The sequence below is a fragment of the Balaenoptera acutorostrata genome, chromosome 13 (genome assembly GCF_949987535.1).
Source record: "Balaenoptera acutorostrata chromosome 13, mBalAcu1.1, whole genome shotgun sequence".
Classification (NCBI taxonomy): domain Eukaryota; kingdom Metazoa; phylum Chordata; class Mammalia; order Artiodactyla; family Balaenopteridae; genus Balaenoptera; species Balaenoptera acutorostrata.
In genome coordinates, this window is record NC_080076.1 from 87,917,308 (window position 1) to 87,935,246 (window position 17,939).

General features: G+C 51.3%; 1 protein-coding gene and 1 non-coding gene across 5 annotated transcripts in view; one reads left to right on the plus strand and one right to left on the minus strand.

The window, feature by feature from the left end:
- The first annotated feature begins 12,610 nt into the window (after positions 1-12,610).
- On the plus strand, positions 12,611-12,683 carry TRNAK-UUU (transfer RNA lysine (anticodon UUU)). Its single transcript has one exon. It is a non-coding gene; the product is annotated as a tRNA-Lys (tRNA).
- An 807-nt stretch (positions 12,684-13,490) lies between these two features.
- The window catches only part of SCARB1 (scavenger receptor class B member 1), a 90,488-nt gene continuing 86,039 nt past the window's right edge, over positions 13,491-17,939 (minus strand). For 3 of the 4 annotated variants that reach the window (XM_057527023.1, XM_057527025.1, XM_057527024.1), the window contains exon 13: positions 14,345-14,476. Coding sequence is in view for 1 of the 4 variants with exons in the window: in XM_057527022.1 (XP_057383005.1) it covers positions 14,357-14,476 (120 nt within the window). In the remaining 3 variants the exon portion in view is untranslated. Of the gene's footprint in view, positions 14,477-17,939 lie in introns of all 4 variants that reach the window. The other variant, XM_057527022.1, reaches the window with a different exon arrangement.

A 17,939-nucleotide genomic window follows, 5' to 3' on the forward strand; every position in this document is an offset into this window, starting at 1 on the left:
TCTAATGGGTAGAGACCAGGGATGCTGCTGAATGCTGCATCTAGTGGGCAGAGACCAGAGTTGCTGATGCCCAGGATGGCCCCACCACAAAGACCTGTCCAGTCCAAAGGTCGACAGTGACGGTTATGAGAGGGGAGGGGTTGGTGAGTTTGTTGGAGAAGACAAAGCGCCTGGATGGTGGTTGACAAGAATCTAGAAATAGCTGCCCACTTTGCGAAGAAAATGTACAAAGGCGTAGCTTAAACATCCAGGGGGAGCCTCTAAAAGGATGGAATACAACCTATAGTTTCTAGATGGCGGGGAAAGGGGAGCATGTGAAAGCCCATCCTGGGACTTCCCTGGCAGTCCGGTTGTTTAGACTCCGCGTTTCCACTGCAGGGAGCACGGGTTGGATCCCTGGCTGGGGAACTAAGATCCTGCGTGGTACGGCCAAAAAAAGAAAGAAAGAAAGCAGCCTATCCTGGAGTATAAATACGAAAACCAACCCGGTCTCAGTTGAGTTTCCTCATCTGCCCTTTGAGACTGTTATTATGCTTTCTCTTTATTTTACAGACCAGGAAACGGAGGTTCCCCAGGTGGGTATGCCCAGCCACAACAGCACCCCAGGTGGGTATGCCCAGCCACAACAGCACCCCAGGTGGGTATGCCCAGTCACAACAGCACCCCAGGTGGGTATGCCCAGCCACAACAGCACCCCAGGTGGGTATGCCCAGCCACAACAGCAGTCAGGGAGATGCAGGGGTCACGGGTGGCCTGGGCTCAGATCCTGGCTACATCACTTGCCAGCTGGTCACACTGGGTGAGCAACTCGACCTCTCAGGGCCTTTGTTTCCTCATCTGTAAAACGGGCTCATAAACCTGCCCCACGAGGTTGCCCCAGGAATGAGTTGAGATGGCCCTTATACATCAAGCAGGAAATAGAAGCCAGGTCCAGTGGTTTAGGAGATTTTAATCAAAGGAACCATGGACAGAGACGTGGGCAATGCTGGGCAGGGGTGGTGAGGCACCCAGGGGCCGGCACGAGTGGGGAGCTGTTGCCAGGGGAACAGGGGAAGGGGCTGCGGAAGGAATATCATGCAAGGAGGCGGGGGAGCGACCAAGCCAGGTTCTGGGAATTAGGACGTGGACATCGTGACGGAGGGGACACACAATCATCATCATTACCGTTGGCTCCGTCCCACGCCCCCTCAATCTGGTTTGCTCCCCACTGTTCAATGCTGCTTCTCAAGAGAAAACCTGGAGCGTCGAGGGGTCATTTTCAAGGTGGCAGCACGATGGAAATGAGGTGCGGCCCTGCTGCGGGTCCTGGCCCCGCTGGTGGGCTCCTCAGAACGTGTTCCCGCATCCTGGACAGCCCCCTGCCAGCTTCTAAAAGTCTGTTCCAAGAGTTCAGGTTCAGTGCAAGGTTGCGGGCTCAGATGCCACCAGGGCACGTCAGCATTTATCGAGCGCAGCTGGCCTGGGCAGTGACACGGAGAATGTGTGTCCCTGCTCAGAGCAGCCACGACCCCAGGGGAGGGGGACGGGGACAGCTGCCAGGGAGGCATGAGGGCCCAGTGTGGCCAGATCCTTACTAGATTTTGCAAAAGTAGCTGAAATGCAGATTTTTTCCATGAAGTCCCTTGATTTTTAAATATTGGCCACTAATTCAGGTCCCACCCCTCTTAAACACTGCGTAAGCCAAAGACAACAAGCCTATATAGGCCACTGGTTTGCACCCTCTGGTCTGGTCCACGGCCATTCCTCTCCCCTGGGAGATGACCTCACACTGGCCTGGAGTTACCCTAGAACTCACCTGCCCCGGGTCACGGCCAGAGACACAGCCATGGCGGCTCCCTGCCAATGGGCCCCAGCGAACATGCACCTGAAGCTCACTGACCCTTCACCTGTCCCCAGAGCTCTGAGCCAAATCATCTCCACAAAGACGCCCCAAGCCAGCTGGCCACCTGGCTAAGTCAGGTCACCTCCCTGAGCCTCGGTGCCCTCATCTGTATAATGGGCCTCTGTGGGGCGTCGTGATCGTGGAATGAGGGTGTCCAGCAGGGCCCGGCACACAGCAGTTCTCAGTCACCAGGGCAAAAATCATCGAAACTAAAAAGAACAAAAAAAGATGGCCTTGGCTGGATTCTCTGGGAGAAGAGAAGGGGCCCCAAGACTGTCTTGTCTGTGTTTTCCTCTTGTTCCCAAGAATATCATGAGAGGTTAGCATAGGACCTGGGGGTAGAAGACCTGGGTTTGAATCCCAGCTGCCCTACTACCCTGCTGTGCAGCTTTTGCCAGCTCACTCAACCTCTCTGAGCCTTGGTTTCCTCACCTGTAATCTGGGATGAATTTCTCCTTGTAGGAGGAATTTGTAGGGATTGAACGGCATAAGATTAAGTAAGCACTAAGCACATGAAAAGGCACTTGAAATGTTAGTGTCCTCTCAGAAATTCCCCACGTCCTCTTTTCACCCACTTCCTGGTTTAGGTATCGAAGAGCTTGAACAAAAAGCTTTACACCTTTAGGTTTTCTGAGATGTACGGTGCCTTCCTCCCCAAGTTCACGCAGATGTGTCTTGTACCAGCTCTGTGTCTCCTGTTCCCCAGGCAGTGTCAATACTGGCCTCTGCCCAAGGCCTGGCTGTTACTGACGTCACCGTGGGCAGCCTCGGGTAACCTGACCACAACCTGCCTGCTTCCTCCTCCAAGGGGAGGGGCTCCCCAATCCCTGCTTCCCTGCATCTGTGGACTTTCCTTCAATCCACCTGGAGGAGACAGCCACCGGGTGGCTAGAAAGGAAACTCGGTGGGTCAGAGATTTTGGTCTCTTTTGTTCACTACTCTATCCCCCAGGGCCTGGCAAGGTATAGGCACTCAGTAAATATTTGCTGAATGAACTATGAAGAATCTATCATTTATGGAGTCCTCGTTATGTACCAGATACTGTGCTAAGTCCCCTCAACGCTTTGTTTCATTGAATCCTTACTACGTTCCCAGGAGGTGGGTTGTATCAGTCAGGATGGTCTAGGTTATGGTGCAGTAACAAACAATCCCCCATATCTCAGTAGTTTAAAATAACAAAGGTTTATTTCTTGCTCACATTAGAGAAGCCAACATGGGGCCCTACTTTGTGAAGTCCTCATTCCAGGACCTGAGCTGATGGAGCACCCAAAATCTCAGACATTGCCTGTCACAAGGGCAGAGAGAAAAGGAGTTCTGAAGGTTCTCAACCCCACAATTAAATGCTGCAGCCCAAGAAGTGATACTCCACTCTCATCTCATTGGCCAGAATGAATCACATGATCCTACCCAGCCATGCAGGGGCCAGGAAGTACCTTCCTCCCAGGTGCCCAGAAGGTGAAAGTAAAAAGATTTGGTGTACAGACTACCAATGGCTACCACATTGGTATTTTTATTATCGTCATTTTTATAGATGAGGATATTGAAGCTCAGAGAGGTTCAGTGACTTGCCCAAGATCACACAGCTAGTAAACAGCAGATCTGGGATCCAATACACAGCTCTGTCTGATTCTAGAAACTAGTAACTCAGCCGTTACCATTTATAAACCCCAAAGTATGAGCTGCTGTACCCTGTTTGTACATAAGATAAACACATGCTGGGAGTTCCCTGGTGGCCTAGTGGTTAGGGTTCCGGGCTTTCACTGCCGTGGCCCGGGTTCAGTCCCTGATCAGGGAACTGAGATCCCACAAGCTGTGCAACGCAGCCAAAAAAAAAAAGATTAAAATTCATTTCAGTGAATTCGGCTGATGCAAGACACCTACCTACACAACTCCAGAAAGGGGCGTATTACCACGGTCACTTATACTTAAATTACACAACTAAGAAGCAAAGGCAAATACTGCTCAAAAACAAATAGACTAAGTCCTGTTCAAGGCATGTTTGCTTCGGCCCACAGAGTATTTTATTTAATTGGAATATGTTGCCAATAATTAAAAATCAGGAGATTTCAGGTTTTTAAAAACCATCTTCTCTTGAAATTAAAAAAAAAAAAAAAAAAAAAACCTGGCAGCAATAGCCTGCATTCCCATAAGGCAGTCGTCAGCATGACTGAAGACAAAGCTAGGTTCTCAGATGACAGAAAGGCAGCCTGGACTGGAGTCTGGAAGGAGGGGTGTCAATTAGCCCAGAACCCAAGACACAAAATGCTGCTCTCTTTAACTACAGATGTAACAGCGTCACTTTCACACTTTAACATAATTTCATTGAAGTCTTAGCAATAATGGTGTCAACTGTGTACCTTTAAAAATGTTGAAAATGTGCCACTTTGGGGAGGGAAAGCATCGGCCGTCCCCACGCATACCCACCAGCTGTCTAGCTAAGCTTTGGGCAGGTAAAACCTTCTCCCACTAGCTACCCTACCACTCAGAGACCAAACATCTGGGCTTCTGGGCATATTGACACTGCTGCCTTGCTCTGTGGGCTGAACTCGCCTCCACTGATCTACACACACCATTTAAAGAAGCTAGTTTTTTACAATAGGATATCCACCAGATGATGCAAGTGTGAGACTGCCCATGCCGTGGGTGACAGTGACATCTCCTGGTGATGTACAGTTTCACAGCTCGGCTCTACTAGACCTTGTAAATATTTAGATAAACTGCATCCTGAACATTCGCGTTCGTTCCAACAGTACTTTCTGATACATTTGAAGGTCTTTTCAGGACTTCCCTGGTGGTCCAGTGGTTAAGACTCTGTGCTTCCACCACAGGGGACACAGGTTCAATCCCTGGTTGGGGAACTAAGATTCCTGTGTATGTGGCCAAAAAAAAAATTTTTTTTTAATTTATTTATTTTTATTTATGGCTGTGTTGGGTCTTCATTTCTGTGCGAGGGCTTTCTCCAGTTGTGGCAAGCGGGGGCCACTCTTCATAGCGGTGCGCGGGCCTCTCACTATCGCGGCCTCTCTTGTTGTGGAGCACAGGCTCCAGACGCGCAGGCTCAGTAATTGTGGCTCACGGGCCCAGCTGCTCCGTGGCATGTGGGATCTTCCCAGACCAGGGCTCGAACCCGTGTCCCCTGCATTGGCAGGCAGACTCTCAACCACTGCGCCACCAGGGAAGCCCCCAAAAAAGATTTTTTTTAAATCATAAATTAAATAAAGTCTTTTCAAACTATTTTCATCTTGAAGTGCATAAAATGTCCTTCTGTGTGACCCCCATGAGGACCTGTGAAATCAACGCAGTAGGAATTAGAGTGCCTGTTGGAAAGAAGAGGGCAGGGGTGCCGTGGGGGCCAAAGTGACTTGCCTGCAGGACACAGCACGTCCAGGCCTCTTTTGCAAACAGCTCTGGCTTCCAAACCCCACCACCTGCCTAATCTCTGGGGCTGATATCATGGGAGAAACCAGATCCTTCCCCCAGACAGCTGCTGCTGCCACAGCCAGAGACCATAGGGCTGAGTATACCATGAACAGGACCAGGGATCTTAGTGTCTCATCTGGGAGTTCCTGTCCCCTAAAATGGAAGAAATTCCAGCAGCCCAGGGAAGAGCAGATGACACACACAGACAGAAGATCCCAGAGACCAGAAGAATGTTCCACAGCCCTGAAAGCCTGCCACGGGCCGGGCCACCACATGAATGCCTTCCACGCCGCAGTGTTCCAACCCATCTGCTGAGATGTTTTCCCAGGGGCGTGGAAGTCCCATTTTGTAACGGAAGTTGAGGAGGTGAGTGAGATCCAGTTTGCAGAAATGTGCATCGTGGCCAACGTTGCTCACACATCTGTCGCTTAAAGTCAAAAACAAACACCTCCATCTCGAAGGCCCCCCTTCTTGCTTAGCCGAGGACCTCTGGATGTTGCCAAGTTTGCAGCAGCTCAGGCTTCATGGCAAATGTGCCCAAAAAATCTGGAAACATTCAGACTCCAAGACACAGCCATTTGGCCTTCACCCTCCGGGAAGACACGCCAGACCTGGAACCCTCAGGAGCTGGCACCTGAGACAAGTCAGAGAAATGGCTCCCACCGAAGCAGTGGACCGTAGCCGTCCCTCTGGCAGAAGTCCTGGGTGGCTTCCTCCAGTCTCCCTGCCCTCCCTTTGGAGTTTTGTTGTGGGTATGAGAGAGCCAAGCGCTATTTTTAGAAATGTTTATTCTTAATCCTCTCCTTCCCCTCCCATTCTCGACCTCTCTGGAATGAGCCTGGATGTCCCCTGCTGGAGGCTTTTCCGGAGGAGTCAGTCGCTGGGCACACGCTGGATGGAGCTGGGATTGAGTTTGGAGTAAATGAGTTTTTCAATCTCAGATGCTCCAGAATTAGGACCCGTCTGTACAGTTTGCTTGGAAATGACGTTCCTCGAAGCTGGTTTCCCCAGCGTGATTCCAGATGGGGATACAAGAGAGTAGGAGTCTCTGGTGGCCAGCAACAGTCACGAGTCCTGGTTAACTGGACCACGAGGAGATGAAGACAGCAGCGGCTGAGCACACGTGCCTTGGACCTGCCCGCTGAGCTTCAAATCTGGACCCTGACACTTTCCAACTATAAGACCTTGGACGGGGACTTCCCTGGGGGTCCAGTGGCTAAGACTCCCAATGCAGGGGGCCCGGGTTTGATTCCTGGTCAGGGAACTAGATCCCACATGCCGCAACTAAGAGTTCGCATGCCGCAACTAAAGATCCCACAGGCCGCAACTAAGACCCAATGCAGCCAAATAAATAAATATTTTAAAAAACAAACAAACAAAAACTTGGGCGTTTACGTTGCCTCTCTGCACCTGTTTCCTCATCTGTAAAAGGAGGACAGTGATGATAGTAGCGTTTACCTGGGTTGTGACGGAAATGAGATGCGCTCAGATCAAGGATTTAAAACAGTGCATGGCAGGCAGGAAGCACTCAATAAATGTTACCAATGACCTGTTTTAGGAGAGGATGCCAGTCCACCAGGGCCCAGATGACTGGGCCGAGATGGACCTGCATCTGAGATTTTGATGAGGAACAAGCCCAGCCCTGGGGGACCAGCCCCGCGGCCTGGGCCCTGCATTCACCAGGAGCCATTCTCCAGACCAGGTTGAACGTACTGTCCTTGAGCCCGGCCACCCAGACTGAAAGAATCGTAGTCATTTCCCATCAGCTAATCCTGCCCTCTGTGGACATTGCTAATTAATAACTTTATAGACCCTATTATTCACATGGGAATGTTACACATATTTTTAAGTGTAGAGACTCTTAACATGTTCCATGGAAGCATACAAGGAGCACAGATTATGCAGCCCTGGTCTGTCAATTTTTCTTTTTCTTTCTTTTCTTTTTTTTTTTTACTTTTAATATACCCAGAGCCTCAAAATATAGACGTGGCTCAGACGTGGCTCAGGCCCCCAGGCTGGCCAGACAGGCCCAAGGTGAGCCCAGGTCTTTGTACGCTGGACCAGGAGCTGCCCTTCGGAGGGCGAGCCCACAGCGCCCCCTGGTGACCAAAGCCTACATTTCCAGCATCTGGCGGCGCCCTGGGCGGGTTCTGAAGCCTAAATACAGGAGGGGGGTGAGGGGGGAAAGGAGGGAGGGGTGTGGAGCGGGGCAGCTGCACGTGGGCGGGCTCTGCACTCTCTCCTCCGGCAGCCACACCCCCCAACGCCACCACTCCCCCACCAGTCGTTCTTTTATTCCACAGAGACTTTGCACACACACCTTCCAGCCAGGCTCTTGGGGATGCAGCCGGGAGCCCCACAGACCCAGCACCTGCCCTCAGGAGCTTACAGTCTGAGGAGGTGGGGGCAGAGCGTAACCAAATGCTTACACACAAATAAAGATCAAAGCGCAAAGGGGCAGGGGCCTTGAGAGTGAAAAGCAAAGGGATGCAGCCTCCCCTAAAGGGATCACTTAGGCAGCAAAAAGGACGGAGAAGCCAGGAAGGTGCCTCAGTTTCCCCCCTTGTAAAACTGGCCTGGTTCTCCTGCCCCGCCATCTCACGGGTGCTCCGAGGGTCCCGTGGTAAGAGCAGGGGGCAAGAGAGACTTCGCAAACTGTAGAGCACCTCCTGCCGAATGCCTCTGCTTCCCGCCTGCCCCCAACTGCAATTCCCCACACAGCCAATCAGTGATCACGTTGCTGCCCAGCTTAAACCCTCCAATGGCTCCCATTGTACTAAAATCCAAACTACGGGGCCCTGCAGTGTTTAGCCCCTGCCTACCTCTCCAACCTCGTCAGCCTCTCAGTTTACGACGTTCTAGCCACGCCCCACTCATTTCTGGTCTGTGTGTTGCTACCCCAGGGACTTTGCACGTGCAGCTCTCAGTTCGTAACGGGCTTCGGGGTTTTTTCCTGATCCCTTCAAAATCCTTCGGGAATCAGCATAAGTGGCCCTTCTCAGGGGACACTTCTCTCATCTAAGTAGCACCTCCCTCCCCCAAACACCTTCTCTCCTCACGGCACCTGTTTTCTTTCTTCGCTTGCAGCCATCACTCTCTGGAGTTATCTCACTTATTCATTTACTTGTTCACTGTCTCCCCCACCCGAAGATAAACCCACGAGGGCAGGGACCTCTCCTTCTTTCTCCACCACTGTATTTCTGAGGCAGATAACACTGGTGCTCTAACAAATCCGAATAGACACCTTTTGACTGTTTCTGCATCCCCCTGGTTTCCGGATAGTTTCGCATTCAAAACCCAGTACCTGGGCTTCCCTGGTGGCGCAGTGGCTGAGAATCTGCCTACCAATTCAGGGCACACGGGTTCGAGCCCTGGTCTGGGAAGATCCCACATGCCGCAGAGCAACTAGGCCCGTGAGCCACAATTACTGAGCCTGTGCGTCTGGAGCCTGTGCTCTGCAACAAGAGAGGCCACGATAATGAGAGGCCCACGCACCGCTATGAAGAGTGGCCCCCACTTGCCACAACTAGAGAGAGCCCTCGCACAGAAACGAAGACCCAACACAGCCATAAATAAATAAATAATTTTTTAAAAAAAAAAACCCAGTACCTGCTGGTCTTCCTCGGAAAACTGCCCTCTCTGTCTGCTGGAGCCGTTTGCCCTCCTGGGACAGCTCTTGGCCAGGAATCTGTGTCAGCATCTCCAACCCAAGACAACTCCCAATATATACTCGAGAGTCTGACACATAGTGGGCACCCAGAAAACATTTGTTGAATGGATGGATGGATGGATGGACGGATCTACACAGCCCTCTGAGTTCGACTCCCTCTCAGCGCCCAGCCAGTGCCCAGCACCCAGTAGGTATCTAATACATGCTTGCTGGAGGCTCAGCATCTGAGATCTTTCACAATAGTCCTGGACCCCGTAGAGAATGCTCACACAGCCATTTCTATTCCACCCTCACAAGGCTTCTTGGGGATTCACAGAGCAGCGATCTTCACTCCCATGGGTGGGAAACCCGAGGCTCAGAGAGGTTACAGATTGCTGCAAGGCTGCCCAGCCGCTGGCACAACTGGATTAGCATGCAGGTAGCCTGCCTCCAAGGCCAGAGCCCTTTCCTTTACATGCTAAGGAAGCGCGAATATCCCATGACCCTGGTTTTATTTTAGGAGTGTCACTCTTGCCCACGGGACACTTGGAGATCGTCAAGGTCCCTTTGAAAATCTGAAGAATATTAAGAAAACGCTTCCCAGAAAAAAAAAATGCTCAGACATAGGCATAAAATGAAATTTCTGGAGGTTGCAATTTCCGGAAGCCAGACTGTGACCCCAGGTAACACCCCACCAATTTAAGGAATTTAAGAGGTGATCTCAGCACCTCTGAGAACGCGGACCTCTGAACAACCTGTGTGCGCAGCTTGCCCCCCAGTGGCCGAGCCCGGAATTGCCGGGAATTGCCCAGAAGCCCAGAAACGCAGCCAGCAACGGGGAAGGATTTTCCCAGCAGCCCGCGAGAAAGGAACTTGATCCTCCGGGTGCGGGAAAGCCGCACAAGGATTTAAACAAGGGGATGAACCTGCTGATAGTTTACATTTCAGGAAGACCTCTCAGGCCGCTGCTTGGAGAACTGACCGCACAGGACACTTGTGGGAGCCAAGTGGGCCAGGCTGGCAGAGACCCCAGGGGCATCAATCAGGACAGCTCTGGAACAGTTGGCTTGAATGCAGGGTCCCCAGTGCTGAACCCATCATGCGGGGCCTCTTTTGAACTCCACACTGACCCTGCCAGGCAGGTATTAGATTATTCCCCCCCTTTTTTTCAGACGAGAAAAGCCACCCTAGTAATTTTAGTCACAGTGTATAGCGAGCATTCGATAAATACTGGTGGAAAAAGTGACCATCTGAGTTAGCGAAGGAATAGAGAGTAACCATCTTAGTTAAGCAATTTTCCAGTTTCCCGTGCAATTGCAGGTACCAGGGATTACATTACAGGCCTTTGGGGTTTAGGGGGCTCCAGCAACTGGAGTTAGGACTTGTAGTATTCTAGAACATTCTAGTATCATCTAGGGTATAGACGCAGCAACCCAGGAATTCCAAGAGGGGGGAGAGTTGAGTGAGCAGAAGTGACCAGGGAGGCTTCCTGGAGGAGGGGGCATGGTTGGAATTGAGTCTTTGATGACGGCCAGGACTGAGCCAGACAGAGGAGGGGAACCTTCCACACACTTATTCCACAGGCAGAGTGGAAAGATGAGGGAGTGCAGGACACAATAGGCACAGTGCAGTGTTCTCAAATAGGGCAGGTCTGGTAGCACCTGGAGGAACATCTTTAAGCTTTAACAGTTAAGTATTTTTTTTAATATTTTTTCTTTTTTAATTGAGGTAAAGGATGTACAATATTATGTAAGTTTCAGGTGTACGACATAGTGGTTCACAAGTTTTAAAGGTTAAAGTCCATTTATAGTTGTTGTAAAATATTGGCTGTATTCCCTGTGCTGTATAGTATATATCCTTATAGCTAATTTTTTTATACATAGTAGTTCGTACCTCTTAGTTCCCTACCCCTATCATGCCCCTCCCCGCTTCCCTCTCTCCACTGGTAACCACTAGTTTGTTCTCTACATCTGTGAGTCTGTTTCTTTTTTGTTATATTCACTAGTGGGGTTTTTTTTTAAAATATTTATTTACTTATTCGGCTGCACCGCGTCTTAGTTGCAGCATGTGGGCTCTTAGTTGTGGCATGCGGGATCTAGTTCCCCGACCAGGAACCGAACCCAGGCCCCCTGCATTGGGAGTGGGGAGCCTTAACCATTGGACCACCAGGGAAGTCCCACTAGTTTGTTTCATTTTTTAGATTCCACATAGTTAAGTATTTATTTTCATGGATACTAGAAAAATATAACTTGCCTGTTGGACCCACAAGTTCAGATAAAACTGCTTTTTCAAAAGAAACAAACTTTTTACAGAAAATTTTTCTTTTAAAAGAAAATTTAAGTAAAAAAGTGGATCAAATTGAAAAAAAATATTATTAGCAGAGTCACATAGTGGGTGGGGTTGCGGTGTAAAGTGAGAGGGTAGGAATCAAGGCTCAGGGTCAAAGACACCCCTGAGAATTCCTGAGGCCACGAGGAGGCCTGATGCCATGTCCCTTAAGGTGGCCTCACAGCCCGTCCTTCCCGTGTGGGACCAGAGGGCAGTTTTCCTCTGAGCCTGGATGAAGTCATTGGCTGGGTTTAGGGACCACAGTTGTACCAAAAAAAAAAACCCCACAAATCAGCTTGAACCTTACCAAGATGTTCACAAGTAAGATGTTCACACAATGAGACATGTGGAGGGTAAATTCACCTCTTCTGTCCCATGTTCCCTTGGGACACACACACACACACACACACACACACACACACACACAGCAGAATGCTTTATGGAGATTGCCTCTTTTTTCTCTTTATGAGCAGGCAGGGCTGCTGAATGCAAAAGTTGCAAGTGTCTGTGATGCGGCTTGGACACAGGGAAGTCAACAATCCTCTCAGTGGTCATCAGACTCAAGCTGGGGAACGCTTTTCACCTTCGGGTCTCCCCGGGATCAGGGCCAGGCGGCAGGCGCCCTTCCCCAGGCCCCTGACCCCGCAGCAGGCAGGCACAGCTCTCCCCAGCCCTCCAGCCCCGACCTGAGGGACACTCCCAAACACTGGTTTCGAGAACTGACCTAAAGATTGAGTAATCTTTTTGCAGTTCTTTTGCAAGTCCGTGGTTTCCACTTTGCTGCCTTCTACAAATGTGAAGAAAGGTCAGATGGACGTGTCAGCTGATAAATCAGTAAAAATACTTTTTGATGACAGATTGTCACCTGATTTTTGCCCATTACTCAGCAGTATAAGAATTGAGTGACTCTATCAGGATATTCCTTCCACTGCCAGCTATTTACTTATATAAACAAGGCTTCTCTGCACTTATACTAAATAAGAATAGATTCGATGACAAAATTGGTCCCATCCTGGCAGTAACAGTCATTCATAGATACATAAATTAGTTGGGGGTGAAGAGGAAATCGCCATCTCATTAGGAGATGTATTTCCATGCAAATAAAAAACACAATGTGATACCACTACAAATGACAGTTTTTTAAAAACTGGAAGTACCAAGGTATCAGCCTGTATGCAGAGCAGGTGAAACGATCATACCTTGATGGTGGGAATGCAGAATGGTGCAGCTACTGTGAATATTGTCAAACACAGACCTATATCACGTGTCACCTTATGATCTAGCACTCTCACTCCTAGGTATTTTACTTAAGAGAAGTGAAAATTGGGAATTCCCTGGTGGTCCAGTGGTTAGGACTCGGCGCTTTTGCTGCCATCGGCCCGGGTTCGATCCCTGGTCAGGGAACTAAGATCCCGCAAGCAAAAAAAAAAGAAAAAAAGAAAAGAAAATATATGTTCACACAAAAACCTGTACATTCATGTTTGTAGCAGCTTTATATTCATAATCGTCAAAAACTGGAAACATTTGAAATGTCCTTCAACTCATGAATGCTTGGAAACCTGTGGTACGTGCCTACGATGGAATTCTACTCAACAATCAAAAGGGGGTCGGGGTAGTGGTCCACGTGGAGGCTATGCTTTCTAAACAAGAACTGAATTCACACAGAATTTATATAAAATGTTTATACACAAGTTTAAATTTTAGGGACTTCCCTGGTGGTGCAGTGGTTAAGAATCCGCCTGCCAATGCAGGGGACACGGGTTCGAGCTCTGGTCCGGGAAGATCCCACATGCCGCGGGGCCACTAAGCCCGTGCGCCACAACTACTGAGCCTGCGCTCTAGAGCCCACGCGCCACAACTACTGAAGCCCACATGCCACAACTACTGAAGCCCACACACCTAGAGCCCGTGCTCCGCAATAAGAGAAGCCACTGCAATGAGAAGCCCGCGCACCACAACGAAGAGTAGCCCCCACTCACCGCAACTAGAGAAAGCCCGCGCGCAGCAACAAAGACCCAACACAACCAAAAATAAATAAGTAAATAAATAAATAAATTTTAAAACAAGGGAAAGGCAGGTCTGCGGCCCAGTCCCTGAGAGGCACTCACGGCAGGAACCAGAAAGGAGCTACTGGCTAAGAAAAGAAGAGCCCGGGGCTTCCCAGGGAGCCCTCCCGTCCCCCCACAAACAGGCTGTCACAGACTCAATCAGTCACTTTTTAAAAAGGTTTATTATTTCAACTGTGAATTATTTTTAAAAGATGATAAAATTCATTTCTCTTCCAGTAGAAAAGAGACAGAGGTTTGTCCCGGAGAGCAGGAGCCCCGGGCAGACGGGTCACCCGACCAGACACCCAGGCTGATGGGCCCGGGGCCCCTCCACCTCCGCCCCGGCACCGAACAGCTGAGGACCCTGGTGGGGGGCGGCTCGGGGCACAGCCTCCCGCCACCCCAGCCACGGGGCGGCCGGCTCGGTATACATGATGATGTCAGTTTAGGCTGGAGGGAAGGGGCCCAGACACCCAAATCCGGCGCCTGTGTAGACTTCAGGGAGATCACGATCCTGCAGGGGGTTAAGGATGTGGTCGGAGGCATCTCCATTTTGAGGCCCAGATGGGTGTCCGGTGGTCACAGCTCTGGGTCCGGGCTGGGCGCTGAGCCACGGCCCGCTGCCCACCTGGCTGGGGCACAAGCAGTCTGCACTCCTGGGCTAGGTTTCGGGACAGTGGCCAGCCCCTCGGAGTAAAGGCCCTCTCCTGCCTGGGCGAGCCACCAGGCGGGGGCTGCAGTGTTTCGAGACTGATGGAAAGGACCGCTGAGGAGAGGTGACCTGAGCCCTTAAGAGCCCAGGCTGGCTCACCCAAGGGAGGGGACCCCGTGCCCACAACACCTGTGGTCGGGCCTGTGGATCACCTGGAGAGAAGGTTCCGGAACAGTCCTTGTTGACGAACCTCTCCCCAAGTCCCCTCAGCAGCGGCTCCATCCCTGAGTGTCTGCACACACCTGTGCACACGCGTGGACACGTGCTGGGGGGGTGTGCAGTGTGCGACAGGCATGTGGTAGCAGGAGGGGGGCGGCTCAGACTTTGGGATTAGTGGGCTGTCCGCTGAGAGAGTCCTGAAGAAGCGGGGTGTAGGGGCTGGAGAGCTGGTCTGGCTGAGTAGCCAGGCTGGGCTGGCTAGCGGCATCTTTGGGACCCTGTGGAGAAAAGGGGAGGCGCTGCATCACTAAGCCCCGCCCACCAAGCCCCGCCCAGACCCCGGCCCCGCCCCTGTACATCCTCCACCAGCATGGAAACCCCCCTTGGAGCCCCCATCTGCGGCCCGCCCCCCATCAAGCTCGAGATGAGAGAAGACTGGAGTGACCTACAGACTCCTGGGATTCCACTACAAAGGGTCTCCTCATCTCACGAAACACCATCTTGCCCTGCTCTCACCCATCTTAGAGATGGGGAAACTGAGACCCTAAGGGACTTGCCTAATACAGTGAGAAGGGCAGAGCAAGGAGTCCAGGGCTTATATAAACAATACTGTTAACACAGAAAAGCTGGAAACCACCTAAATGTCCACTGATATAAGAATGCATTTAGAAGACAGAGTTACAAGATTGTAGTCAACCTACACAGTTGTCACACAGAAAACTGAAGAGGGGAAATCCAGCTGCGGAGTGATACATATAGTTTGACACCACGGAGGTAAGCTTTTTAAAAATTATCTACCGTTCATGGATACATATATACAGATTTAGAGGGGAAGAAACACCATGCAAACACCAGATTCCTAGCGATGGATGTCTCTGGGGAGAGGGGGAGGGGCAGTGGGACTTGGCGAGGCGGGCAAAGGACACACAGGGAAAAGGTGAAATACGACAAAATGTTAACAGGGTTGTTGAGTCTGGGTGAGAGGGAACTCAGAGAGTGCAGTTCGTCTAGTTTTACATGTTTAAGTTTCTCAATTTAAGGACAATTTTAAAGGTAGCCATGAAGACAAGAACTGGGGGCAACTTCTCATCCCCCCAAGCCCTCTGTCTTCCTTCCCCTCGAGGAATGGAGAGGTTTCCTGGCCCAGCAGCTGTGGTCGGAAAACCCCAGACGCCCCTACCCACTTGGGCCTTGCTCACAACCCCCAGGGGCCTGCTTCACCGCGGGGTGGGGTAAATCAAACCCCACTCAGGGTGGGGAGGGGTGGAGGACTCCTGACTCCTTTCCTCCGGGACAGAGTTCAGGCTTCCCCGGACCGAGCCACATTCCAGCCAGGTGCGAGGAGGGGTGGGCGTGCGCCCCTGCCGACACCCACCCCCACCCCCGACACAGAGGCAGCATGGGACAGCGGGGGTCAGGGGGGGGGATTCTTAGCGATGTGGGCCCAGAGAGCCACGACTGGAGAAAGCCTCGCTCAAAAGTGCAAAGGGGAAACTGCCTTCCCAAGAAAGACACATGTACAAACCCTCAAGGAACCAGAACCCGAGGCAGATTCCACCCACTCCTCCACCTCCTGTTCCCTAACACTTCCGTTTAACTGAGGAATGAGGACTTGGAATTCATGAGACAAAGATTCATGAGACGGCAAGAGAGATCCTGGAACATGTCCCTGAAGGGCCGCCCAGTACCATTGTCCAGGCTGTTCACTGCACAACGGCACCCAGCCAAGTGGGTATAAACGGGTTGTACTCTGCCAAGCCCTCAGCCCTAAAGCAGGCCATGTCTGCACAGAGGGGCTGTCTTTTCTTATTCACATAAAAACACCCTTCTGGGCTAGTGGAGGCCCCATGTCCTCCCTTTCCTGGAGCAAAGCAGCCCCTCAAGGCCACCCCCATGCCCAGACGCAGGGCAAGGTATAGGACCTCCCCCAGGGACTCAGCACAGGCTGGAGGCCGAGCTGCAGGGACTCCAGGTCTCCAGGACCACTGGCCGCTTCCCAGGTGCCTGGCCCCCTAAAGCAGACCCGACAGGACACTCCAGGGCACTGCCTTTCCCAAGTACACGTGACCGGGGGTAGGGGTCTCATCCGGCTGAAGGCTGACCTGCCTTCCAGAAGACAGGGCAGCAGAATCTCTTTAATCAAAAACTTCCCTGATAACTTGACATTTGGATTCTGTTGGTAAAATCAAGAAGGGACTCCAGTTTTTGTTGTTTTATTTTTATTTTTGGGGGGGCGGGGAGCAGGACATCCTGGCTGTGTCCAGGGAGGTGCAGGCATGGGGCTGAGACCTCACAAACACCAGCTCTACCTGTGCTAAAAGCGAATAACCCCCAACTCTGTGCCTGAAGACCCCACCCCTGCACCACGAGAGCACCAAGCAAGTTTCTGCAGAAGGGAATCGTGGCTGCAAGGGGGCAGGGGTGCCAATGGGGCCAAATTGTACACAGGAAGGCGTCCCAAGAGGAATTCTGGGAGAGAGGAAGGAAACGGGGGACTCGTCTCCAGCTAGGACACCCTGCCCCCCAAGCTCAGGAAGACACCCCCTTAACACTCAGCCCTGACGTGGTCGGGCTCTCTTATCCCCAGATCGGCAGGAGGAGCCCCCCAGAGCCTGGCTGGGGGACACAGCTCTCCCTCCCTCCTGCTCCTTGCAGGGCTGGCAGTACCTGCCAGCAAACACACCCACGCCCAGCGCCCATGTTCTATTTTATCTCCTCCTCCAGCTCTGGCAATCGAAGCAAACTGGAAGCAGCCAACTGGTCCCAAAAGAGTAGGGCTGTCACCTCATCCCCAGCCTGTGGCTCTCAAGAAAGCTATTTAAACCCGAGCAGGCCCAGCCCCAGAAGCTGGAGAGGGTGGCGCATTTTTCAGAAACCAAAATAACAGCTATAAACAGAGGTATAACCATAGAGCGACTCACCCCTGCCCAAACAAACCCCAACTGTAGGGCCCAGAGTTCGGCCTGTCACATCCCCTGGCGGGACTCGGCTCTCCTAAGACCTCAGACCTAAAGGAACACAGCCCAGGAGGTGAACCCCCAAAGGCACTAGCCTCCTTCTCCCGCAGGTAGGCTGCCAGATAAAGGAGTGCAGCCAGTTAAACGTGAGTTTCAGGTAAACAACAAACAGTTTTTCAGTATAAGCATGTCCTGATCATTTCATGGGACGCACTTAGGCTAAAAAGCATTCACTGTTTACCTGAAATTCACATTTAACTGAGCATCCGTTTGTTGTTGTTGTTTCTTGGGGTTGTTTGTTTGTTTTTGCTCAATCTGGCAACCATACCCTCAGACCGAGTCCTAGATCTACAGTTGGTGCCCAGGTGATGCCTAAATTCTTTTTTCTTGGCCAGTCATCCGGATTTATTTAAACTTATCTACATCAGAATCCTGTTGGGGGGGGCATTAAAATACAGATTCCTGGGCCCCATCCATGATGCTATTCCAGGAGGTCTAGAAGGATGTCCGTGGATCTGCATTTTTAGCAGACTTTCCCAGAAGAGTCTATATTGCACCAGAGGTTTGAGAAGCAGCTGAGACCTAAACCTCGATCCTGCCTTTCTAAGACAACCTTGCAAATAAGACACCAGCCCCCTAGCCACCCTCCATCGCCTACCACGCCTGGGATCACTCAGAACGTAAGAAGACAGCAAAATATACAAATACGTATTTTCAATCTGTAGACACTCCAGGTGAAGTTCAGGCTGAAGAGATGTGTAAGATCCAAAGCGTTTCAAGCCGC